Raw genomic sequence first — 27,680 nt, forward strand, 5'->3', positions numbered from 1 at the left:
CATTCTCTTCTGGAGAATGGCCTGCAATTAATCTCACTTATTACCTCTGAAAAGTAACAACAGAGGAATGGCTGGCCAAGTCCAACTCCGAGTGTCTAGGGAACTGCAAGCTCCACGGCCAGGCCTCAGACTGTCTGGGCAAGGCGTGGGCTCTCTGCCTTCCTCTCCCACAACAAAGCTCCAACAGGGACTCCAGACAGACCAAAGGAACCGAGGGATTTGAGGAGCTGGGCTGAGCTCACACTGACCCAATGGGAGACGACAGCCCTGGGCTACATGTGGGGTGGTTTCCAAACAGCGGGGGAAGAACAAGGTTGTCTGGTGAAAACTTGTGTGATCCATAAAATTGAGAACAATAGCAACGCCACAGGGAAATGAAAAATAACACTATTTGCTGAGTTCTTGTGAGTCACCAGTTTTCATTCCTGTGGCTACCAAGTCACTGAATCCTCCAAGATGCAGATGAAAAGTACAGCCAGCATTGGATTCTCTTTACATCTTTTTACTGTTTACAGGACAGCCCCTGGTTGAGTGAATTATGAGAATTTATCAGCACTGGAATCCACTGATGCTTTTGTAGATGTACAAGTAAGAGGACATGTTATTTACTTAGCACCCACTTCCAGGGAGATCAAAGTGCTTTAAGAACAACCTAAAAGCTCCCAAAACAGGCCAGTTTACACATAAGTATGTTTATCCAATAAAAAGATTAAATGAATAGTTTAGGGTCACTTAGTGTAAAACTCAGTAATAAAACTCACATCTCTAAGCTACTAATCCCTTATTCATTAAACTTAGTCACCCTTACTTCTAAGGAAGGAACAACAAGAGACTAAATAAATATCCACAAAACAGTGACTTACCAGGTAAATAAAGAAACTGGGGCATGGGACAGAGCGAATGCCTGAGGGAGGGCTGGCTGGGGCCCATGTCATAGTCAGTTCTGAAAGGACCTCTGAGAATTCATTTAAGGCTCTTTAGGGTGGGTATCTCTGGGAATTCCACATGGAACTGGAACTCCCAAGCTGAGCTTGCAGGCTGTCATGGCAACCAGAGGTTGCACAGTGTTGGGGGTTGGGGGGAAAGGAGATTTTCCAGGGCTACCCTGGACTAGAATGGGGCCAGAGAACTGACCCTCGAGCTTGAAGAGTAGGTGAAGAGACGGCTGTTATGGGTACAACTAACCCCCAAAGGGAAAGACCAGGGGGCTTTGCAGGTGCTACTTCCTGGTGCCAGTGGTTCTGAAGTCGATCGTATCATGTGGCATTCTACCACAGCCCATGAGCACAGTCTGGCTGGGAGAAGGTCACTCACAGCACTGCACCCTAGGTCCTGCCTCTGACCTTGATGGACCCCTTCATCTTTCTGTGTCTCGGCATTAAAAGGTGTCACCAAGAGAAGGCTCAAAACCCAGCCATAATTTTTATTCCAAACACAAGTATGAAAAATGCTAAAACTCAGGACTTCCCTGGCAGTCCAGTGGTTAAGAATCCGAGCTTCCACTGCAGGGGGCACGGGTTTGATCCCTGGTTGGGGATCTCATCATCCCGCATGTATAGTCTTGACATTTTGCTTACCGTATGGAAAACGGTTGCAGCCTTTTCATATAGACAATATATCCAAGATTGCAGAGAAAGTGTTTTCCATAGAAACAAGCCTCTGATTGTAAAATGAAAATGGAATATTTGGAAATATTTTATATGGAAAATAAAGCTCTGTGGTATAAACAGAATTTCTTTTTTACGACTTATGTTTTAGGAATGCGGTTACTCTGGAATCATAAATCACCAAAGGACAGACTTCTCCTATGAAGAGAATAGTGTGGGAGGATGTCCTGTCTTCAAAAGTCCTGCCTCTTGGTCTTCAACTCTTCATTATTCTAAATTGAGATGATTCTTTTCACCCTTGACCACAATGATCACTGGTATGAAAGACACCGTACCAGAGCATGATGTAATGCGCTTATGTTTATCTTGCTTCCTGGGCAGAGTCTCTGCTTCCCAAATTAGTTCCTTAAGTAATCATTCTAACACCAACAGATACTTGAACAACAATTAGGTATTTCCTCCATGCCCAAGCCTTCGGTCACCCCTCCAACCTCAGGGCAGGGCAGCATCCAAAGAGGTGGCTGGTTGGCAGAGGCTGATGTGCTGGCCTGGGGTAGGGAGCTGGTGGGACACCTGTGGCACAGTGTGTTTATTGGAGGGAACAATATCTCAGCTGGTTGGAATACTTCATTGTAACAGTCACATTCCATTCTAGCTCATCTGACTCAGGGACAGATGCAATTAACCCCATATTTAATAGCCACTAAAGCAAGATGTACTGGGAATCTGTTTCTTCTTACGTTTTTTATACAGGGGAACTTGAAATACAGATCGAGACTAGAATCCAATACAGTGGTTTCTTTTTTAAATCAGAAGTTGCTGACGTTATGGCCAGAATCTATTTGGATCTATCCTCTGCCACTTTGCTCAACTACATAAAGGGAATTTCCTTCCCACTTTCCAAATGAACATTGTCCAGGGAGGCTGTTTGAGTTTAATTAGATAACCTACATAAAAACATATAAAATATGTGCTTCAAAAGAAAAGAGTCCAAAGTTACTGAAACACAATGTAATACAAGGTACAAAAAAAGAATTAGGAGACAAGGAGAAAATGTCAAAAGTCAATACACAAAAATGTTGACTGTGAGCAAGGATTAAGCATAGTATAAATTCTTGCTCTTCCACCCAGAAGTGAACTTGCTGAACTGTATCAGAAATTTCCTTTACATTTGATTTGCCCACAAACTGTCTTACAAGTGAAATGAGGCCCTATATTCAAGCACCAGAGGATTAGGACACGAGGGGAAAGGCACTTGTCTTGCTGGTGCCTGTGCAGGGAACTCAAAGTGAGAATAACTTGCTTAGCATCCAGGCTGCCCCTGTGTGACCCAAATGCCGGCACCATCGCCCTTTACATACCTGCTTCCAGGAGGGGCGGAGTGGCTCTCAGGAGCTTGGGGGTCTGACTGTATTGACCATGTTGGGCCACTAGGACTGATGACAGGCCAAAGTGTGTGGGGAGTTGAAGCACTGCTTCCGTTTATGACGCCACTTGCCAAATTCAGGTTTGTTACCTAGAAATGAAGTGAGGGAAATAACCTGATTTTACAGAGTTTTAGAAAAGTACCATCAAAATCATAATGGGGAAAATCATGTAGAGTCCAGGAGATGCTGACCCACCTGAGCTTAAACAGTGGTTGCCACAAAGGCACTCATTAAAGGCTGGCATCTGTGCACATCCAAGAGCACAGGTGAGGGTGGCTAGTGTCAATATAAATTAACGAGTATTTATTCTGCCCCTACTATGTGCAAAGCACCATACTATGCGAGGTGCTGTGAAATACAAAGATTAATAACAAAAACAGCAAGTACTTACTGAGTATTTACTCTGTGTCACACAAGGTTCTAAGAATTAGGCAAACTACTTAGCCTTTCTGACCCTTGTGTCATATGAAAGTTCTAAATGCTCGATAAATTTTAGTTTAAATAATAATTATTATTAACAAATAATAATTTATAATATTTAATAATATTTTATTATTTATTTATTAATAATAAATAATTACTATATAAAGAACTCACTGATTTAGAAAAAAGATGCACAGGCAATAGAAAAATGGGCACCGACTTCAATAAACAATTTACAAGAATGGAATATAATTAGCCATTTAAACCATTAAAACTAGTCATTTCCACTGTCAATCAAAGAAATGTAAATTATAACACTTTCGTATGTTACACTGACATAAATAATAACCAAAAATATAGTACCTAACCACGGCAAGGGTGATATTAGATATGTACTTACACTATTTATGAGACTATTAATTGGTACAATCTTTCTACAAATAAATTTGGCAATATATTATTAAAAGTATCAAAATATTTGTACACTTTGATGTTACACTCTAACTTATAGGAACTACGCTAAAAAAAAACTGCAGATCATTAATGAGGTGAGTATTATAACAGCAGTTACCATTTAGCAGCACTTACAATGTGCCAAGCTCTGTATAAACGAGTATATTACATGCATCTCATTCAAACTGTCATAATGCTATTGGCAAGTACTATTATAATCCCCACTTCACAAAGAAGGAAATTGAGGCCTAGGAATAAATGGCAGAACCAGGATCTGAACCATAGTCTTTGAAACCCCAAATCGCACGTTCTTACTCACTACACTATGCTGGGAATAGAAATCGAAAACAAGCATTGATTTTAATACTGAAAAAGGAAAGATCTAAATGGCTGAGAGTATTTAAATAAATTATGTTAAATAAATATGTTAAATAAATTTTGCTCTGAACATATAAGGGAATATTATGTATCCATTAGAATGTTTTTGGAGAATACTTAGTGATATAGTAACATGCTGATATCTCAAGTTAAAAAACAAAATCACAATATGAAACTGTACAGAGGGCAGAAGCAATTTCCTTAAATGAACATATACACAGACACACACTCTAAAGGGCATGTATTACTTTTATAATCCAAAAGAAAAAAATGTAAGTTATTATGAAAAATACAGGTGCGAGGTGATAACCTTAAAACCTGGCTGGAAAGGGTGGAATCAGAAAAGAAAGGATGGTTCAAGAAGCATTTCAAATGAGATGTACAGGGGATGCTGAAAAGAGGGGGTGTACTCAAAGCTGAATGCAGGGTGCTGAGTAGGAGACACTAAGGAATAGTGAAGTGAGGAGATATGAATTCCAAGAAAAGTGTCCTCCTATGAAGTGTCCCAGGAAGCTAACAATTTTGACATTTACAAATAGAAGAATTCTGGATTTTTAAAAAATCGGATAATTCTGAAAGAAAATAAGTCATTTTTAGTAACAGTATAGTGCTTCATTCCTAGTTACAGAATTCAGTGACAACAGCCCAGGACTGTGTCTTCACACCAAAGGACCCAAATATTTTTCTTGTGACGAAAGCCACTTTCTCTAAGTCAGGAGTGATCTCTGGTGTCTATGGAGGCTGGGGGCCGAAACACTCAGACTGCACACTCCAGTGGGGCCCCAGATTCAGAGGAAGCCTCAGGAGCCAACTTTGACTTGTCAATTCTGACCCCCTTCTGCCACCACCAGGGGAGGAGAAAGACCACGCTGATGAAAGGGTGGGGAAGACAGTGTGGCAGATTAGGGCAGTGTTCTCTGGCCCCCAGGGCCTCTGAAGAGCCTTGCCCTTCTTCCTGCACCCTACCTAGTGGCAACAAAGGCCAGGTTCTCGGACGATCAAACAGATTCCCTGTAGGACTGAACTCACCCCCGTCCCATACTGAGCCCTTCTCCTTCTTGCCCTGACCCCTGGCACTAAATATTAGGCTTTTCAAATTAGACATGAGCTTGGAGCTTATAAAGATACTACAAAGTGGAAAGGTCTTTATGAAAACTAACAGATTCTCCAATTACTGCCTCAGTCAGTTGCGACAAAAACCTCATAAAAGACGTTTATTAATAATTTATAGTGGAACAGCAGGAAAATAAACAAAAGGTACATACTTTACCATGTCTAGTATAAACAGTATAGCTGGAGATTAGTGAATGGGAAGGAGAAGAGATATCAGATTTGGTACATCTTCTCTCTTTTGTCCAGGCTGCCCTTAATTGAAACATCATCATTTTCACCATAATCACGAACACTTACTGAATGCTCACCATGTGCCATGGGCTTAGACGTCTTTGCATTATCTTGATGTGTATTATCTCACTTAACCCTGAGCAAGCCTTTGAAGGAGGTTCTATTGTTACCCCCATTTAACAGAAGAGGCAACTAAAGTCTAGAGAAGGTAAACAATTAGACAAAAGTAACACACCTAGTAGGTGGCAGGGCCAAGATTAGAACAGAAAATGTTCTCCTCCAAATGCATGTGGAATACTTTTTCCAAATAATATGGCTTAACATCTGAGTCCTTACAGTGGAAGTGTCAGGCACTTATAAGTGAGGTTTTATCAATATATCTCCCTCCTCATCCATTACTCATGGAAGTAGATACTGTGATACTCCCTTGTGGGATTTTAGTTCCCCAACCAGGGATCAACCCTGGGCCGTCAGCAGTGAGAGGATGGAGTCTTAACCACTGGACTGCCAGGGAATTCCCCCAGTACTCCCTTTCCAGATATGGAGAAACAAAGGGTCAGAGAAGTTACGGTAAGCAATTTGTTCACGGTCACATAACAGCTGCAGAACTGGTACTCTTATTTTAAAATCCATTTTCTAGTTTTGAAACTAGTAGGGAAACTGTCCTAGTTACCCTTGATTATTAGAGATTTTTGAAAATATAATCAGATACAGACCTCAAATTTGGAAAACAGTGATTATACAGGGATTGATTATACCTAACTATTCCAGCATTTTCTACCTTTCCTTAAATTTTATTTCCCACTTGTTACCCTTCACCAGAGGATATTTAAAAAGTAGAGCAACAAAAAAACCAAAACAAAACCATTCTTAGGGGCTTCTGTGGTGGCGCAGTGGTTAAGAATCCATCTGCCAATGCAGGGGACACAGGTTCGAGCCCTGGTCTGGGAAGATACCACATGCCGCGGAGCAACTGAGCCCGTGTGCCACAACTACTGAGCCTGCGTTCTAGAGCCCAGGAGCCACAACTACTAAGCCCGCACGCCACAACTACTGAAGCCTGTGTGCCTAGAGCCTGTGCTCCACAGCAAGAGAAGCCACCGCAATGAGAAGAGCGCACACTGCAGCAAAGAGTAGCCCCCGCTCGCCGCAACTAGAGAAAGCCCACACACAGCAACAAAGACTCAACACAGCCAAATATAAATAAATAAAATAAATAAATTTATTAAAAAAAACAACATCCTCAATCAGTTTCGTTTCTTAGCAGATATAGTAAAAGATGGCATGAACATAAAACTAATTTTGGACTCTTGGTGGGTTTGTTTTTTCATGTAACATCCATTATGCATTTCATGGATAAACCAAAAATTTGTAGTCATTATGATTTCCTTCTACATAAAAGCAAAGCATCCTTAATTTATTTTGAGAAAAATAGCAAAAATGACCACTGCTTAAATATGAGACTATGTAAGGAATAAGAAAAGTTTTTTTTGTTTTTTTTTTTGCGGTACGCGGGCCTCTCACTGTTGTGGCCTCTCCAGTTGTGGAGCACAGGCTCTGGACGTGCAGGCTCAGCGGTCATGGCTCACGGGCCCAGCGGCTCCGCGGCATGTGGGATTTTCCCGATAGATAGCCTTATCCACCAGAGGGCAGACAACAGAAGCAAGAAGAACTACAATAATGCAGCCTGTGGAATAAAAACCACATTCATAGAAAGATAGACAAAATGCAAAAGCAGAGGACTATGTACCAGATGAAGGAACAAGATAAAACCTCAACAAAACAACTAAATGAAGTGAAGACAGGCAAGCTTCCAGAAAAAGAATTTAGAATAATGATAGTGAAGATGATCCAGGACCTCGGAAAAAGAATGGAGGCAAAAATCGAGAAGATGCAAGAAATGTTTCACAAGGGCTTGAAGAATTAAAGAACAAACAAACAGAGATGAACAATACAATAACTGAAATGAAAAATACACAAGAAGAAATCAATGGCAGAATAACTGAGGCAGAGGAATGGATAAGTGACCTGGAAGACAGAATGGTGGAATTCACTGCCGTGGAACAGAATTAAAAAAGAAAGAATGAAAAGAGATGAAGACAGCCTAAGGACCTCTAGGACAACATTAAATGCACCAACATTCGCATTACAGGGGTCCCAGAAGGAGAAGAGAGAGAGAAAGGACCTGAGATAATATTTGAGAAGATTACAGTCGAAAACTTCCCTAAGGTTTCCCTGGTGGCACAGTGGCTAAGAATCTGCCTGCCAATGAAGAGGACTCGGGTTCGGCCCTGGTCCAGGAAGATCCCACATGCTGTGGAGCAACTGAACCCATGCAACACAACTACTGAGCCTGTGCTCTAGAGCCCACAAGCCACAACTACTGAGCCCAAGTGCCACAACTACCGAAGCCCACGTGCCTAGAGCCTGTACTCCATAACAAGAGAAGCCCTGCAATAAGAAGCCTGTGCACCACAACGAAGAGTAGCCCCCATTCGCCACAACTAGAGAAAGCCTGCACTCAGCAGTGAAGACCCAAAGCAGCCCCCAAATAAATAGGTAAATAAAAAAAATTTTTTTAAAAAAGAAAACTTTCCTAACATGGGAAAGGAAATAGCCATCCAAGTCCAGGAAGCAAGCACAGAGAGTCCCAGGCAGGATAAACCCAAGGAGAAATACGGGAGACACACAGTAATCAAACTGACAAAAGTTAAACACAGAAAAATTATTAAAAGCAACATGGGAAAAATGACAAATAACATACAAAGGAACTCCCATAAGGTTAACAGCTGATTTCTCAGCGGAAACTCTACAAATAGAAGGGAGTGGCATGATATATTTAAAGTGGTGAAAGAGAAGAACCTACAACCAAGATTACTCTACCCAGCAAGGATCTCATTCAGATTCGATGGAGAAATCAAAAGCTTTACAGACAAGCAAAAGCTAAGAGAATTCAGCACCACCAAACCAGCTCTACAACAAATGCTAAAGGAACTTCTCTAAAGTGGGAAACAAAAGAGAAGAAAAGGACCTACAAAAACAAACCCAAAACAATTAAGAAAATGGTAATAGGAACACACATATTGATAATTACCTTAAATGTGAATGGATTAAATGCTCCAGCCAAAAGACACAGATTCATTGAATGGATACAAAAACAAGACCAATATATATGCTGTCTACAAGAGACCCACTTCAGACCTAGGGACACATACATACTGCAAATGAGAGGATGGAAAAAGATATTGATATTCCATGCAAATGGAAATCAAAAGAAAGCTGGAGAAGCAATACTCATATCAGATAAAATAGACTTGAAAATAAAGAATGTTACAAGAGACAAGGACAGACACTACGCAATGATCAAGGGATCAATCCAAGAAGAAGATATAACAATTATAAATATATATGCACCCAACATAGGAGCACCTCAATACATAAGGCAAATGCTAACAGCTATAAAAGAGGAAATCAACAGTAACACAATAATAGTGGGGGACATTAACACCTCACTTACACCAATGGACAGATCATCCAGACAGAAAATTAATAAGGAAACACAAGCTTTAAGTGACACAATAGACCAGATAGATTTAACTGATATTTACGGGACATTCCATCCAAAAACAGCAGATTACACTTTCTCCTCAAGTGCACATGGAACATTCTCCAGGAGAGATCACATCTTGGGTCACAAATCAAGCCTCATTAAATTTAAGAAAATTGAAATCATATCAAGCATCTTGTCCAACCACAACACTATGAGATTAGAAACAAATTCCAGGGAAAGAAACATAAAAAACACAAACAAAGGGAGGCTAAACAATACATTGCTAAATAACCAAGAGATCACTGAAGAAATCAAAAAGGAAATCAAAAAATACCTAGAGACAAATGACAACAAAAACATGACCATCCAAAACCTATAGGATGCAGCAAAAGCAATTCTAAGAGGGAAGTTTATAGCAATACAATTCTACCTTAAGGAACAAGAAAAATCTCAATCTAATGTTACACCTAAAGGAACTAAAAAAAGAAGAACAAACAAAACCCAAAGGTAGTAGAAGGAAAGAAATCATAAGGATCAGAGCAGAAGTAAATGACATAGAAACAAAGAAAACAATAGCAAAGACCAATAAAACTAAAAGCTGGTTCTTTGAGATGATAAACAAAATGGATAAACCTTTAGCCAGACTCAGCAAGGAAAAGAGGGAAATTATACTCCAATAAAGATGTTAAAAAAAAAAAAAGAAAAGAAAAAGAGAGCGAGGACTCAAATCAATAAAATTAGAAACGAAAAAGGAGAAGTTACAACAGACACCGCAGAAACACAAAGCATCATAAGAGACTACTACAAGCAACTCTGTGCTAATAAAATGGACAACCTGGAAGAAATGGACAAATTCTTAGAAAGGTATAACCTTCCAAAACTGAACCAGGAAGAAACAGAAAATATGAACAGGACAATCACAAGTAATGAAATTGAAACTGTGATTAAAAATCTTCCAACAAACAAAAGTCCAGAACCAGATGGCTTCACAGGTGAATTCAATCAAACATTTAGAGAAGAGATAACACCCATCCTTCTCAAACTCTTCCAAAGAATGGCAGAGGAAACTCACTCCCAAACTCATTCTTCGAGGCTACCATTACCCAGATACCAAAACCAGACAAAGACACTACAAAAAAAGAAAATTGCAGACTAATATCACTGATGAATATAGATGCAAAAATCCTCAACAAAATACCAGCAAACAGAATCCAACAACACATTAAAAGGATCATACACCAGATCAAGAGGGATTTATCCCAGGGATGCAAGGATTCTTCAATATAAGCAAATCAATCAGTGTGATACACCATATTAACAAACTGAAGAATAAAAACCATATGATCATCTCAATAGATGCAGAAAAAGCTTTTGACAAAATTCAACACCCATTTATGATAAAAACTCTCCAGAAAGTGGGCAAAGAGGGAACCTACCTCAACATAATAAAGACCATATACTACAAACCCACAGCAGACATCATTCTCAATGGTGAAAAACTGAAAGCATTTCCTCTAAGATCAGCAACAAGACAAGGATGGCCACTCTCACCACTCTTATTCGACATAGTTTTGGAAGCCCTAGCCATGGCAATCAGAGAAGAAAAAGAAATAAAAGGAATATAAATCGGAAAAGAAGAAGTAAAACTGTCACTGTTTGCAGATGACATGATACTATACATAGAGAAACCTAAGATGTCACCAGAAAACTACTAGAGCTAATCAATGAATTTGGTAAAGTTGTACGATACAAAATTAATGCACAGAAATCTCTTGCATTCCTATACACTAACAACAAAAAGGTCAGAAAGAGAAATTATGGAAATGATCCCATTCACCACTGCAACAAAAAGAATAAAATACCTAGGCATAAACCTACCTAATGAAGTAAAAGACCTGTACTCATAAAACTATAAGACACCGATGAAAGAAATCAAAGATGACACAAACAAATGGAGAGATCTACCATGTTCTTGGATTGGAAGAATCAATATTGTGAAAATGACTATACTACCCAAAGCAATCTACAGATTCAGTGCAATCCCTATCAAATTACCAATGGCATTTTTTTTACAGAACTAGAACAAAAAATCTTAAATTTTGTACAGAGACAGAAAAGACCTCGAAGAGCCAAAGCAATCTTGAGGGAAAAAAACAGAGATGGAGGAAGCAGACTCCCTGACTTCAGACTATACGACAAAGCTACAGTAATCAAGACAATATGCTACTGGCACAAAAACAGAAATATAGATCAATGGAACAAGATAGAAAGCCCAGAGATAAACCCATGCACCTATGGTCAACTAAACTATGACAAAGGAGGCAAGGAAATACAATGGAGAAAAGACAGTCTCTTCAATAAGTGGTGCTGGGAAAACTGGACAGCTACATGTAAAAGAATGAAATTAGAACACTCCCTAACACCAAACACAAAAATAAACTCAACATGGATTAAAGATCTAAATGTAAGACCGGACACTATGAAACTCTTAGAGGAAAACACAGGAAAAGCACTCTTTGACATAAATCACAGCAAGATCTTTTTTGACCCACCTCCTAGAGTAATGAAAATAAAAACAAAAATAAAGAAATGGGACCTAATGAAACTTAAAAGCTTTTGCACAGCAAAGGAAACTATAAACAAGATGAAAAGACAACCCTCAGAAAGGGAGAAAATATTCCTATCACTAGGCTGCCTCTGCTTCTCTGTCCACTACATTTCTCCAGATAACATAATAAAACATAATAAAACCAGCTTTGAACAGATGAAGAGAAAATGGAAAATTGCATTTATTTATACCTGATTTGCAACAATGGTTACCATTTCACCGCTGGAGAATTTTTTTAAAAAGACAGGCTCACAGCACATAAAGACACAGCGCCAGTGCCAAAACAGAGGCTCATCGTTTTAGTTAGGAGTATTAGGCTATTAAGGTAGAGGGTGTCGCCACTGGGCCAGTTGGCTTCTCTGGGCTAATAATCAGAGACTAAGCTACTAAATCTCAATATTAAAAAAACAAACACCCCAATCAAAAATGGGCAGAAGACCTTAATAGACATTTCTCCAAGGAAGACATACAGATGGCCAAGAGGCACATGAAAAGCTGCTCAATGTAACTAATTATTAGAGAAATGCAAATCAAAACTACAATGAGGTATCACCTCACACCAGTTAGAATGGGCATCATCAGAAAATCTACAAACAAGAAATGCTGGAGAGGGTGTAGAGAAAAGGGAATCCTCCTGCACTGTTGGTGGGAATGTAAATTGATACAGCCACTATGGAGAACAGTATGGAGGTTTCTTAAAAAACTAAAAATAGAATTACCGTATGACCCAGCAATCCCACGACTGGGCATATACCCTGAGAAAACCATACTTCAGAAAGACACATGCATCTCAATGTTCATTGCAGCACTATTTACAAAAGCCAGGTCATGGAAGCAACCTAAATGTCCATCAGCAGACGAATGGATAAAGAAGATGTGGTACATATATACAATGGAATATTACCCAGCCATAAAAAGGAACAAAACTGGGTCATTTGTAGATACGTGGATGGACCTAGAGACTGTCATACAGAGTGAAGTAAGTCAGAAAGAGAAAAACAAATATCGAATATTAACGCAGATATGTGGAATCTAGAAAAATGGTACGGATGAACCAGTTTGCAAGGCAGAAATAGAGACACAAATGTAGAGAAGAATCGTATGGACACAAAGGGGGATAGCGGGTGTCGGGGGATAAATTAAGTCTCTCTGGAAATACAGGGATCATATATACTATTATCGGCCACAGCACTAAGTACCCCTCACATGACATATGCCTGGGAAACGGCAGCTTACTATCACCTTTATCATCCTCTTGGATAATGCATCTCAGTGGATTATGAAAAGTAGTTCTTTTAAGTAATACATTATACATTTGAATAATAAAGTTTTGCTAGACGTTATGTTACCAAGTTCAGCTGCCAGATGCCAGGCATGTTTACACAGATCTTCTACCTTTCATAGTGCACTTTTTGAGCAGCAGATAACTAATCCAGAGATTCACATATGCACTCACTTGCTGAAATCAACAGTACTCTTATGTACAGAATTTTCTAACTGGGATGCCACAATAGGAACATTTATTATATAAAAACCATAGTGCCTCCCATAGAGTAGGAGCAAAATAAAATGTTTTAACTTAAAAGAAAAAAAAAAAGTAACCAGGACTTCTCTGGTGGCACAGTGGTTAAGAATTAGCCTGCCAATGCAGGGGACGTGGGTTCTATCCCTGGTCCAGGAAGCTCCCACATGCTGTGGAGCAACTAAACCTGTGAACCACAGCCACTGAGCCTGCCCTCTAGGGCCCGCGTGCCACAACTACTTAAGCCAGTGCACCTAGAGCCCATGTCTTGCCAGGAGAGAAAAGCCCGAATGCAGCAACAAAGACCCAGCGCGGCCAAAAATAAAAATTAAATTAAAAAGAAAAGTAACCTATCTCTATTAAATAATAAAAACCAGACCCTCTAAAATATTCTACTCTTACTCCTGTGGTTTTGTCTAGAAGACACTCAGTGCCTAGCCCAGAACTACCTCCATTCCACCCAGCTCTGTCTTCCTAGGACATACATTGCTAATGAATAATCAGACAATTTGGGGCTCACTTAGATATGGCCTCAGAGTCTTTTTTACACAGTCCTCCAGGCAGCTGTCACTAAACAATCAGAACTGACATGGGAGACAAGTACTTTCAATCCTTGTTCTAGAGCAGCACTACCCAATAGAAATGGATGGAATCCATCATCCATTAACAATTGTGATGGAAATGTTCTATAATCTGCACTGTCCAATACAGTAGCCACTAGCCACAGGTGACTATTATGCACTTGCAATGTGACTGTGACTGAGGAACTGGGTTTTAGACTTTATTTAACTTAAATTTAAAAAGCCACATGAAGGTAGTGGCCACCTTAAAAGACAGCACAGCTCTAGAGCCTCAACCAGATCTGATTGAATCTTATGGGTACAGATTTCTGCCTGGCTAAAGTTCAGTCTAAGCAAATTATCTCTAGATTAAATGAATTAAGAATGCCTCTGGTCCTTCCTTTCAGCTTCTCAGTTTTTTCTAGGATAGGAAGTCACTGAACTAAAATGGACCAGAGCATCAATTCTGGCCCTAGCAGCACCTTGTCTTTACTAGGAAAGACCAAAGGGCAGGGCTAATCTCCCAGCATTGGACAGATCTTAAGACACTCTACAAGCCAGTTAAGAGTTCACACCTGGAGGTTTCTTCCTTAACAGGACAGAAGGATGATGACTATTCCTGTCACCAGGCTGCCTCTGCTTCTCTGTCCACCTACATTTCTCCAGATAACATAATAAAACCAGCTTTGAACAGATGAAGAGAAAATGGAAAATGGCATTTATTTATACCTGATTTGCAACAATGGTTAACATTTCACCGCTGAAGAATTTTTTTAAAAAGACAGGCTCACAGCACATAAAGACACAGCGCCAGTGCCAAAACAGAGGCTCATCGTTTTAGTTAGGAGTATTAGGCTATTAAGGTAGAGGGTGTCGCCACTGGGCCAGTTGGCTTCTCTGGGCTAATAATCAGAGACTATGCTACTAAATCTAGGCTGGGCAACTCGTGAATTTATGCCTTGGTCACAAAGGGGTCTGGAAGATGGGATACTTAACTAAAACTCATTTTAATTATTGAGTTGAAGAACATGCCTTACTGATAATGGATATCAACATCTTTATGTCGCCTATAAGAATTTTATAAGTCTATGTTTGGACCTCTAAAATGTTCTGCCATAATTAATTTTTTAGCAAATATGAAATCTCTCAGGTTCCACTACAAGAACAGTAATAATAACAACAAAGTCATATTAGCACTAATGATGGCTAAATTTAATGAACACTTTGTTTTTGCTAGGCATTGTTCTAAGCAATTAACTCAATCTTCAAGACAGGTACAATTACTGCCCTCATTTATAGATGGGGAAACTGAGTTTAAGAGGTAAAAACCTTGCTCAAGAACAAATAATTGTGTCAGCCCCTAGTTTCAATTCCTGGCCTGCCTGATACAAAACCTCCCAATCTTGTAGTTTTAACCACTGTGTTACTCCCACTGCCTCATACCTTTGAACCTGAACTTACTATTCTGTCTGTGGACCAGCAGCACCTGCACTTACCTGGGAGCTTGTTAAAAATGCAGACTCAAGCCAGCCTCAGCCCCAGTGAACAGAAATCTGCATTTGACAAGAGCCACAGGTAATTCATATGCATCTTAAAGTATGAGAAGCACTTGCTACAGGGGATGGTAGGAAAGGAAAGGAAAGAACGGGAAAGAAAAACCTCTCAATCCTTCTCCTCCATAAAGCTCAGGGGATCTTCCAAAAACTAGCAGAAATGCCCAAACAGAGTGAGGAACAAGATATTAAAACAACCAACGGGAAGGAGTAGAGATAATAATTCTATCAAGAACTTTGAGGTTTTACTATTTCTCATTGCTGTTTGGATGTTCAAACATTAATATGAATAATTGTTAAATATGCCAAGGATGCAAAAGTGGATAAAACAGTTTAGAACAAGCTTCTAAAATTTCAAGTCTACTCATTATGCTGCCATGAGAAATAGTGGTCATTAAAAATAAATCAAGACATTCTCTTTCTGACTTACTTCACTCTCTGTATGACAGACTCTAGGTCCATCCACCTCACTACAAATAACTCAATTTCATTTCTCTTTATGGCTGAGTAATATTCCATTGTGTATACGTGCCACATCTTTATCCATTCATCTGTCGATGGACACTTGGGTTGATTCCATGTCCTGGCTATTGTAAACAGTGCTGCAATGAACACTGTGGTACACGTCTCTTTTTGAATTATGGTTTTCTCAGGGTATATGCCCAGTAGTGGGATTGCTGGGTCATATGGTAATTCTATTTGTAGTTTTTTTAAGGAACCTCCATACTGTTCTCCATAGTGGCTGTATCAATTTACATTCCCACCAACAGTGCAGGAGGGTTCCCTTTTCGCCACACCCTCTCCAGCATTTACTGTTTCTAGATTTTTTGATAATGGCCATTGCTAACATGTATATATGGAATAAAAAAAAAATGGTACGTACTGATGAACCTAGTTGCAAGGCAGGAATAAAGAGACAGACATAAAAAATGGACTTGAGGACACGGGGTGGGAGGGCGAAGCTGGGGCGAAGGGAGAGTAGCACGGACATACATACACTACCTAATGTAAAATAGCTGGCTGGTGGGAAGCAGCAGCATAGCACAGGGAGGTCGGCTCGGTGCTTTGTGACCACCTAGAGGGGTGGGATAGGGAGGGTGGGAGGGAGGCTCAACAGGGAGGGGATGTGGGGACATGTGTGTGCATATGGCCCATTCGCTTTGTTGTGTAACAGAAACTAACGGTATTGTGAAGTATAGTCCAATAAAGATCTATTAAAAAAATAATAAACCAAGACATTGAAGCCTCCTAACAACCAGCTTGTTAAATATTCTTCCACCCCTGCCTTTCTCTAGTTGTTTAGCTAAATGAATGAGGGTCTGTGGGAAAATCTAGCCACCAGCTTGTATCACGGCCTAAGCCTTAGGGGCTGCTGGGAGATGTTTCACCCCTTGCTCTCCTCCTCCTCTTTCTCTTCTGCTCCCTCTCTCCTGGAGCGGCTTCTCCAGAGGTGCCACTCCCATTCCCTTCCTCATGTCCACTGCCACGGTGACCTCAGTGCATTTTTTTCTTTTAGTACCAAAACTCTGTTTATTTTAGAGCCAACCTTCCGAATAAGGCAGGTGAGCAAATATCTGAATGTGTGGGGTAGGGACACATTGCACGCATTCCATCTAGACAGGTGTTTAAATTACAGCAGGAATAAATACAGGTGATGGATTGAAAGAGGGGGTAGAAGAAACACAGAGGGGGAGGCCAATTTCCGGTGGCTGGCCCGCCCAAGTGGTACTGCTTTTTACTGCTGTTTGCTAAAAGTAGCGCCGCTGCCAGTGCTATAATTAAAATATGATAGTATTGCCCTGATGGCTTCCCAGAATATACCCACTACCCACCCAGATACATAACCTTTTGGTGTCCAAAGAGGATCCAGGGTCAGGCCTAACTAAATCACTATTGCTCTACTGGCGCATGCTCTAGAAATGCTACGGTCCTGAATGCTCGAATGAAGTCCAGAACTCAAAGATAATTCAATAAATATTTACTGTATTGCTGATCATGGGCAAAGCCTTGGGTAAAGTCCTAAGAGAATGGGTACTAAAATGTGGCCTTTGCCCCTAAGCCATGAAGGAATTGGTAATCTAGTGAGACAGACACCTAGACAAATAGCAATATTAAAGGCCTCCAGAATATGATAATTGCCATAATAAAAGTGTTAAGGAGGGCTTCCCTGGTGGCGCAGTGGTTGAGAGTCCGCCTGCCGATGCAGGGGACACAGGTTCGTGCCCCGGTCCGGGAAGATCCCACATGCCGCGGAGCGGCTGGGCCCGTGAGCCATGGCCGCTGAGCCTGCGCGTCCGGAGCCTGTGCTCCGCAGCGGGAGAGGCCACAGCAGTGAGGGGCCTGCGTACCGCAAAAAAAAAAAGGAAAAAAAAAGTGTTAAGGAAATTCAAAGAAGGCAATTGAACCGGGCCTAAAAGGATAGGTAGTAGGCCTGGTATGGGGCTGGTGGAATGGTAGTAGTTCCTAGGGGAAAAGAAAAGGTGGAGTAAAAATGCAGAGCCAGATAAGCAGGAAGAATGTCCGAGAAACAGAAAGCACTCTAATTTGGCTAACATTTAGAGTAATGGAAGACGGGAACAGACCTTGCCACTCATTCTGCTCTCCATCTAGTAGACGGCAGTAAGCTATGTAGTGCTATGGCAGCATTGTGGTGGAAGCAGAGACATCTAGTTGAGAGTCACCACAGTCAGGTAAGAGATAATAAGGCTGGGACGCAGGACACACTCTTGATGGTCTCTCCTCATTTCCCCCGAGGCTGAAGAAGAGTGCTGGGCCTTCGAACTGGAGAACTCCGTTTGGAGTATGATAATAAAAGCTCTCAAGTTCATGTGTTCATTCTTCATGTTTTCTTTCTGGATCAGCCCTCTTTTGTATTACATCTTTCCAAGCAGCTGGCAAGGCAAGGTGGCACTGCCTGCCATTTAAGAACGGAAGGCCAAAGAGTGGGCATCTGAGGACAGCTTTATTCTAGGGCCTCATGGGAAAATGCACCTTTCCTTAGATTTATCTTTCCATGCCTCTCTTCAACAGTAAAATGGTTTGAGGATCAAGACTGGTGGGTGGGCCTGGGGTGGGGGGGAAGTGCCCAGGAGGCTGACTTGATGGCTGCAGTCTAGGCTTGAGGCCTGGCAGCAGAAGAAGACATTGGATCATCTAGCCCACGTCATCAAAGCTAGGAATTCCACTCAGGAGTTTGGGGCCAAAAATCTTATAGTAATTAAGAGAAGCTTGGTCCTGGAGGATCCTCTTTGGGCATCTTCTCCTGACCCTCAAGTTAGTGGCTATAGAATCTAGATTCCGGCCACCGTTCTCTCTCAATCAGTGTTTAACGACCACATGTGCAGTAACTTCTAGGTCCACCATGGAACAACAAAACCAAACAAACTGACATTTAAGGATGGTGAGGTTTTAGTATATATCTGAAAAGACAACACGGGTTAATGGAAAAAATAAGATGCCGGTATCCACTGTGATACCGAGTCCTCCCCAGAGCAACATTAACCAGCATCTACCTCTGTGTATGCGTGTGCTATCAGTCCCTCAAGGACAAGATACTCTCCACTCACAGCAGAACCCAGGATTCTGCATTTCTACAGATACGATATGTCTACAAATGTAGTGGCAAAAACCCTTCTTTGACTGGGGCTTATGGATTTTCACATGACTTTTACCTTTCTTAACACAGTACCAAGGTGTATCATTGCTGCTTGGGAAAACACAAGCAGCACATATAGTTACAGCTATGCCAGGAGGGGCAGGAATAATTCCCAACCTGGAAATTGAAAAATGAGAGGCTTAATTGGTGTTTCATCATTTGCCCTAGGAAGGTCTTTCACACCACTTCAGCACAGCGGTATCCTGAAATCTTGTTGCTACCACCTTGTGCTTCACTTCCTAATGTTAGATTTATTTTTCACAAAAGAGCTCCCTCAGCTGTAAAGGATCCTTGCCATTACACTGCTTCAAGAACATAATGGTAGGGCTTCCCTGGCGACACAGTGGTTGAGAGTCCGCCTGCTGATGCAGGGGACACGGGTTCGTGCCCCGGTCCGGGAAGATCCCACATGCCGCGGAGCGGCTGCGCCCGTGAGCCATGGCCGCTGAGCCTGCGCATCTGGAGCCTGTGCTCCGCAATGGGAGAGGCCACAACAGTGAGAGGCCTGCATACCGCAAAAAAGAAAGAAAGAAAAAAAAAAGAACATAACGGTAGAGTTGAAAAGCTTCATGCCATGTTTTGCACTGTATTATAATTACAGGTTTACTCGCCTACCTTGCCCCACAAATTACAGGCTCCTTTAGGACAGGGACTGTATCTTATTCCATTGTACCCCTAGAGTTTACCCAGTAGGCACAAAAGCATTTATATAAATGAAGTGGGTCTCATCTAGTCCCAAAGACAGACACACACACACACACACACACACACACACACACACACACACACACACACACACCCTTCAATCTCCAGCTAGTAGCTAGTTTCACCAGTGAGTAGAGAAGTGATTCATGTCACTGGAAGGTTAGCAAGGAAATTAAAGGTTCCAAATTACCTCTTTTTACAAATACCACAAGGGAAGGACTGCTTTGGAATAAGGGGAAATGAAATAATCAGTGACTAGACTGAGGGATAAGTGTTGTTCTTGCTATATCGCCCTGCATAATTTTAGAGATGATTTCTGCCTGGTCTTGAAGTTTGGGGCAAAGTTCTCAAATGAGTGAAATAATAGGTTAGACGTACAGATTTTGTTCCTTGTCTACACAATGAATATACTATATCTGTTTCTTCTTGGCACTGAAACTGCAAAGGGCTAACACCCTTTTTGAGATTCGCTTAAGGAACCTCAGGTTCACTAAGGCAGTTTGCAAATTTCATGTATCTTATTTATCAAAATGGAGATGGAAATTCAACATTAAAGACTTGGTAACCGCTTAACACGTGAGCAAATCAGTGGCATAGCGTTCCCAGTGCAGCTAACAATCTTGGCATAGCTCACTCTCCTCATTATAGCATGGTCCATAAAATCTTAAATAAATCTTGTCTGATGAGGTCTAGAGATGGGGTTTCACAAGATTATTTCATTAATCCAACAAATATTTATCAGACACTCTGTGGCATTCTTTTGAGAATTGAGAACAATTTTTTTAAATTACAAAAATCCTTGCCTTCATGGAGATTATGGCCTAGAAGGGGGTATCACTGAAATATACAAAGGAAGTGTTAAGCAAACATAATCACAAATTTGGAACGATCATTTTTGGCGAAATTACTGATATTAACAACCATATGCTACCTAAAAGTTTTCAGAAGTTCTTAACTTGGAGACCATGGGCCCATAGGGCATCAAGAGGGAGTCAAGTTGGAGCGGGAGGGAGTGTCTATGAACCCTCTGAAATTAATGCACATCTCTAAGTGTGGGTGCATATATTTTTCAGGAGAAGAATTATAGCCTCCATTCAATTCTCGAAGGGATCTCTGACTCCAAAAAAGGTTAAAAATAACTTCATATCACTGATGTGGAGATAAATTTTTCTAAATCTGTATTCATACTGTACTCAGAACTACACCAATATCATCTTGAGAACAACGTTCTCTGTGTCATTCATATACGAAGGCTCATCAGAATATGATGGGATCAACTGAGCCTGTCGTGGAACTTTCATTCCCCTGACCACAGGGCCCTGAATGATTTGGAATAGGGAAATGCAGTGGCTAGTCCTGCCTGACTTGTTTTCACCATGTGTTGCTGGAACAAAAGGCAATCCTTGAATAAAAAACACCAGTGGACCAAGACCTGTTTCACTCAAGAAAAAAGAAAATGAAAACCCAAAGTGCCAGATCTGTACTTATTACACGATTTTCATCACTGGATAAATATTAGAGAATATATTCAATCAAGAACATGAAAAGAATCATCCTTAAACAGCTACTTTTTAACCATTCTTCCAAGGGCACTTCCTGAGCAGGTATTAAATCAACAGTCACAACAACCAACATGTTTTAAGGCAGCTTCAACTCCTTTATAAATTCTTGGATAGTGATAAAATGAACCTCAAGAAATTTACACTCCAATCACCGGGAGATAAGAGTTATAACATTAATCACATTTTTAAAGGGGTTAGGAAAAGCAAGGAATGTCTGTAGTTCTGCTACACTAGCAGTAAGTTCTCTTGTTGTACCTTCCCGCTCTCTTGAACGTTGTCATTTACATAATATACATACACATATAGACACTTGGTGTTCCAAAATCTACAAAGAGTGCCAGATCAAGAATTGCCAAAGATATTCTTGGAAAACCTTACAAGATGGCCACATCCCTTTCGAGCGCTTCCAATTTATACATTCAGTTTTTGAGTCGATAGGGGCTGCCACCACCACGATAAATAGATCCATTCCCACTGCAACCCTGAGGATTAAGAAGGCTGCACAGTGTTGAAGTTGACTTCACTACAAAATAATCTGCTGGCTTGGCTACGACTCTACAGCAGTGTTAAGCTCCATCACTGTAGTCTGATGAGAGGTGAGAGTCCTGTTTCAAACAGGAAGAAACAGAAAAACACTGATGGAAAGAGTGTGAAGTCAAAGAGACTTGGGTTTGAGTCCTGGTGCGGTTACTTGCCATTTATGTGACCTTAGCAGAGTCACTTATCCTTTCAGCTATTTTCTTCACCTGTAAAAAAAATTAAGTATCTACTTCATAAGGTTAAAGAGATCATGCATATAAAGTATTTAGCGCAGTGCCCAGTACAAAGCAGACATTCAACTAATGTCCACTGCTTTATTATGAAGGGCAGGTGCAGCATTGTCAGCAAAAAAAATGGAAGAGGAATAGTTTTTAAAAAGGACATAAAAACCAACATAACACAGAAGAGAAATTCTTTTCAATTCAGCAAGCATGTGATAAGTGCCTACCAAGGGCAAGGTTGCTGTGCTGGGTGATGGGTTAGAAAGAACAGCCATCACATAGTTTATAACTCAACAGGAAAGAAGAGACATAAAATAACAATAACAGATTTATTATAGAGAGTGACTAATGAAGGGCCAAAGGGACATAGACAATGGAAAGATGACTTCTGGCTAGGGCAGCAGGGGGTTCTTCTTTCACTTATTTATTTTAAAAAATGTGTGTTGAATACACACTATATACCACGCTGGAAAAAACTGGTGAAAAAATGGACATGGTCACCTCCCCATCATTTTTTTTTTTTTTTTTTTTTTTTTTGCGGGACACAGGCTCCGGACGCACAGGCTCGGTGGCCATGGCTCACGGCCCCAGCCGCTCCACGGCATGTGGGATCTTCCCAGACTGGGGCACGAACCCGTGTCCCCTGCATCGGCAGGCGGGCTCTCAACCACTGCGCCACCAGGGAAGCCCCTCACCTCCCCATCTTTAATCAAGTACCTTACAGTCCCGTAGAATCAGCACATTTACTGAGTACTACCTGTGAGTCAGGTTCTGAGGTAGCAAAGGATACTGCCTCCGAAGAGCTCACTGTCCATTAAAGGAGACAGCTATCTGGACAGACACAGTGAAGTGGCACCTTTGTTGAGCCTGGACAAATGCCAACAGTTAGATATGGTGACTGGGGAACATTTCCCATGAGAAGATAGCTCAGACTAAGCATGGAGACTAAGAGAAATTCTGGGTGAGCTGCACAAAAACATATGTGATGGGAAGGAGAGAGGCTGGAGAAATAGCCTGGAGCCAGATTCCACACAACGGCTTTGAATAATATTCAATAGCTGGGGCTTCACCTTGAAGATAACAGGAAGCCCCTTCGAGATTCCTGAGCAGAGGAGTATCATTATCAGACTTTCAAGTTAGAAAGATTCCTTTAGAGCAAAGACTAGGGTGAACAGAGGAGAATGGCCTGGAGACTACTTAGGAGGTAACTGTAGATGTCCAGTCAAGAGATAATTAAGTCCTTAAGCAGGACAGTAGATGTGAAAGTGAAACAGAGAAGATATATATCAGAGACATTATAGAGTCAGAATCAATAAGAACGGGCAACTGCCTGGACGTAGAGAGAATGAAGAAGCAAAGAGAGATGATGAGAAATCAAAGGCTCCATACCTAACTCCCTAAGAGAACTGCAGTGTCACTAATACAAAGGGGAATAGGGAAGAAGAACAAATAGGTTTTAGATACGCTGAATATTTTTTGAATATTTTCAAAGCATGTTTAAAATATGTTGAATATTTTGGATCCTTGTAATACAGTCAGATGGAAATGTCTAGCAGGCAGTTGGAAATTTGGACATGACACTCAGCAAACAGGTTCAAACTAAAGATGCATATTTGGGAGAAATCTGCAGAACAGCACTAGATGAAGCTATGGGAAGAGAAAGTTTACCCAAGGGGAGACTATAGAGAGGAAAGAAGTTCGGTTGAGCTCTGGAATTCAGAGGCACGTTGGAAGGTACCTATGAAGAGCAGCGAGAAGCAGATGCCCAGGCATCAACCCCCTTCTTTAATCAGAGAGACTCTGCTGTTGTCAGTTTCTATATTTCAGGTCTTTATACCAGTGGCTTTTTAAAAATGTTGAAACTGGTATCTAGTTTTTCAGGGGGTAAGTAGAGGATGAGTTCTCAGAGGACTTACTGAAGGCTGGAGAAGCTAAGGGAAGTTTTCACGTAGGAGGCAGTCAATAATAGTGTCATGTGCTAAAAAAGAGAGTAAGGATTAAAAATAGGTGACTGAAGTTGGCAATTCCAAGGTCATCAGTGACTTTGAGAGAGAGTTGGTCGATACAGTAAAAGAAAAGAAAGGTTATTTTAGAATAAGAGACCATAAGTAGGCCAAGGACCTAAGGAAAACTGGGGATTTAAAGCCTCAAAAGACATAGAAGAGCTAGAGAATTAGATAGGATCAATTGGAGCTAGAACCTAGAGCAGGGAGGCACAGAGATGCAGGAGAATTCATCTTGATGCTAAAGTTACCCCACTTGACAGAGAAGAAAATCAAGGCACAGGGAAGTTAAATAACTTGTCCAAGGACTCGATGACTCAAGAGCTTCTGCTTTTTCTATTTACTCTTTTCTGTTTCTAGACATGGGAAAAAGTAATGTATATAATACAAAGAAGTACAATTTTTCTACCCAGAAAAATACAGAACCTAAGAAGCTAGACTCGGGGAAAAATCTACGAAATCAGAACACAAATGTACAGTAGTTCAAATGTGTCCAGATACACTGAGGAGGCAGGAAGACAGTTTCCAGTGCCAAATGCCCAAACTTGTGATAAACTGGGGGCCACTGGCTCCAATCCTAGAGAACTGTGACCATTTAAGAAAACTTAGCTTCCTCTCTGCCAGTTTCAACTTCAAATTGATATTTCTGAAACTGAGATTGACTCAGGTCCACTGTGGACCCTGATGAAATGAGCATGATCACAATGGTAACCGCTGAAGCAGAAGAAATGATACAAGAATTCCTTTGTATAGGAATGAGTGCGAGTGAATGAGTAAGCAGTGTAAGCAAACATTCTCTACCTCAACATATGCCCTCCTCTAGGACTAGGCAGAAAAGTATCAGGGTAAGGAGCAAAAGTGGAAAGAAATTGAACGGTTTTCTCTCCTACTCGCCCTCTAAATGAAAAATGTGAGAAGCAAAAAGCATCTCCTCCCTCCTATGTATCTGTCAGCACATTTCCAGGAGGCCTGGCCACATCCCGGGCACTGGCTGGCCTGGGAACAGAGCCTGACACAGCACATGCGCAAGCATCGGAGCCCTCGCCTGGGTGGTCTGCTGTTATTCCTTTGATTAAACTCCCAGGCTGGAAGAGCTGGCGCTGCTCCTAATGATAGCTGGGTCCTGCAATCTCACACTGGCCCGCACAGACAGGCCAGGGCTCCCTCTCCTCTCCCTCTCCTCACCGCAGAGCTGGGTTACTTCGCCACTTTCTCCTGTTCGCTGACAGCAGTGACCACAAAGGGCTACTTCTGTGCGTGCAGAGGGCTACAGTTGTAAAGCACACCTCTCCCGGCACTGGATGAGGCAGACATAGTGAGACCTCACGCTCAAGCTCTACGCCAGCCCACCTCAGCTACCATAGCACTCTCCCCCACAAGAGAACGACGCTTCTAGAAAACCCTGCTTTCAGGGATGTATGATTTCCAAAGGATTCCAGTCCCCAGAGATAACCAGCTTCTCACGTGCCAAGGGAAAGAACTAAATTTGACCTGCTCTCTGCTCAGATTTGTTAGGTATTTGTTGAATAATCATATGTTAAGAACACGCGTCTCTGTATTTCCAGCACATGCAAATACTCCCAAAGTGGCCACGGTGGCCACTTCGTGTGGCAGGGAAATTTCAATATTCTCATATGTTCTAGTCTATAAGTAAAGTTAAATCATAGCAGAAAGAGTAAAAGTAATTGCAAGATAAATGAGGTTCTGTTTTTAGCCATACAAATTCATAAGAATCTAGCCTCTAATGGAAATTCAGGGAACTTCAAGCTTTATTATCAAATTTTGGGGTTGTCAGAGTACTTTGCTTCTTTTCTTCTGGCTAATTCACTGTTCCTCAGCATCTTCAACAGTGAGCAGGGAGGAAAAGGGGATGGCATTGCTTCATCCTGCAATCCATCCTCCTCCCAGCTACCTAAGTGATGCAGCTAAAAGGCAAGGCCCATTTGTCTCTGTGGCTCCAGGTCATCTATGAGATAAAGAGCAGAGTTCCTTCACAGGGCATTCAAAGCTCTCCTTGAATCAGCCCTTGTCTTCTCCTCCAGCTTCCATCCCAGCTGCTCCCTGTCCTCCAACACCACTAACCACCAGCTTTCTGTTTCCCCAGATACACACATGCTAGCTTATTTTGGAGCCTGCCCTACCCTTCTTCTGCCACCCACCAGCCTACCCTTAAGATTCAGTGTAGGTGTAATCTCTTTCAAGAAGGCTGCTTTGGCCTTCCCACTCCCACCCACAGGCTGGGTTAGATACCCTTTGGTGGTTTTGTTATTCCCTAGAAACATCTCTGCGGATGCCATGCTAGTACTATCATATGTTTATGTGGCTGTCACCCTTACCAGATTGTGAGTTATTTCATGCTGAGGTCTATGTCTTTTTTTTTTTTTTTAATTAATTTATTTATTTATGGCTGTGTTGGGTCTTCGTTTCTGTGTGATGGCTTTTTCTAGTTGTGGCAAGCGGGGGCCACTCTTCACCACGGTACGCGGGCCTCTCACTGTCGCAGCCTCTCTTGTTGCGGAGCACAGGCTCCAGACGCGCAGGCTCAGTAATTGTGGCTCACAGGCCCAGTTGCTCCGCGGCATGTGGGATCTTCCCAGACCAGGGCTCGAACCCGTGTCCCCTGCACTGGCAGGCAGACTCTCAACCACTGTGCCATCAGGGAAGCCCCAGAGGTCTATGTCTTATATCATCCCCGTGGCTTAGTACCAAGGCCTGGAACACTCTCAAGAGCGTAATAAAATGTTTTTGAATGAACAGACTCAAAGAATATATTTGAATAAAAAGTTCTACGGAGAATGCCACTAAAAGCTTTCATGAGCAAGTAGTTGAAATCATAGACAAAATAAAGTGATTTTTCAGAAATTCCCTCAAATTTCATTTTTTTTTGGCCACGCTGTGCGGCATGCGGGATCTTAGTTCCCCGCGACCAGGGATCAAACCCACGCCCCCTGTGGTGGAAGCACAGAGTCCCAACTGCTGGGTCACCAGGGAAGTCCCAAATTTCAGGGTTTTTATACTCATCTTCCAAAATAGCACAAATAACTTAAAATCAGCATACCTTACTTAGTGGAAGGTCTCTTAACGCCTTGCCCAGAAAAGCAATGTAAAGATATATCAGGGTTTATGGCATATAATGAAAGCAATACTCAGAGGAAAATCCATAGCTTTAAATATAATAAAAAACAAGACATGAGTGAAAATAAATGAGGTACCCAACTCAAGAAATTGGGAGGAAATAACAAAATAAAGCTAGGGAAAACAGAAGGAAGGAAGTTAGCAAAGATAAAACAAGAAGATAACCAATTAACAAACAATAAAACAACAGAATGAATAAATATATCCTATCGAGAAAAGGGAAGGGGGAAAGAAAATCTTCATTAACCCTATTGGATATGTGAAAAAAAAGAAAACGCAAAATAGGAATTGAAAATAAGGAAATAATCACAGGTAAGAGGAAATAAAAAACATTTCAAGTGACTACTGGACACAGAGTTATTTCTGGTGGAGCTGACTTGAAGGTTTCACACTCCAAGTCCAGAGAGGAGAGCAGAGCTTTCAGCACGTTCTGT

General features: G+C 41.3%; 1 protein-coding gene across 1 annotated transcript in view; it reads right to left on the reverse strand.

The window, feature by feature from the left end:
• The window catches only part of TTLL5 (tubulin tyrosine ligase like 5), a 306,995-nt gene that overhangs the window by 141,615 nt on the left and 137,700 nt on the right, over positions 1-27,680 (reverse strand). Inside the window, exon 28 of the mRNA XM_024737788.1 lies at positions 2,969-3,123. Within this exon, the coding sequence (XP_024593556.1) occupies positions 2,969-3,123 (155 nt within the window). The remainder of the gene's footprint in view (positions 1-2,968; positions 3,124-27,680) is intronic.

This window comes from Neophocaena asiaeorientalis, unplaced genomic scaffold, assembly GCF_003031525.2.
Source record: "Neophocaena asiaeorientalis asiaeorientalis breed wild unplaced genomic scaffold, Neophocaena_asiaeorientalis_V1.1 scaffold49, whole genome shotgun sequence".
NCBI classification, from domain to species: domain Eukaryota; kingdom Metazoa; phylum Chordata; class Mammalia; order Artiodactyla; family Phocoenidae; genus Neophocaena; species Neophocaena asiaeorientalis.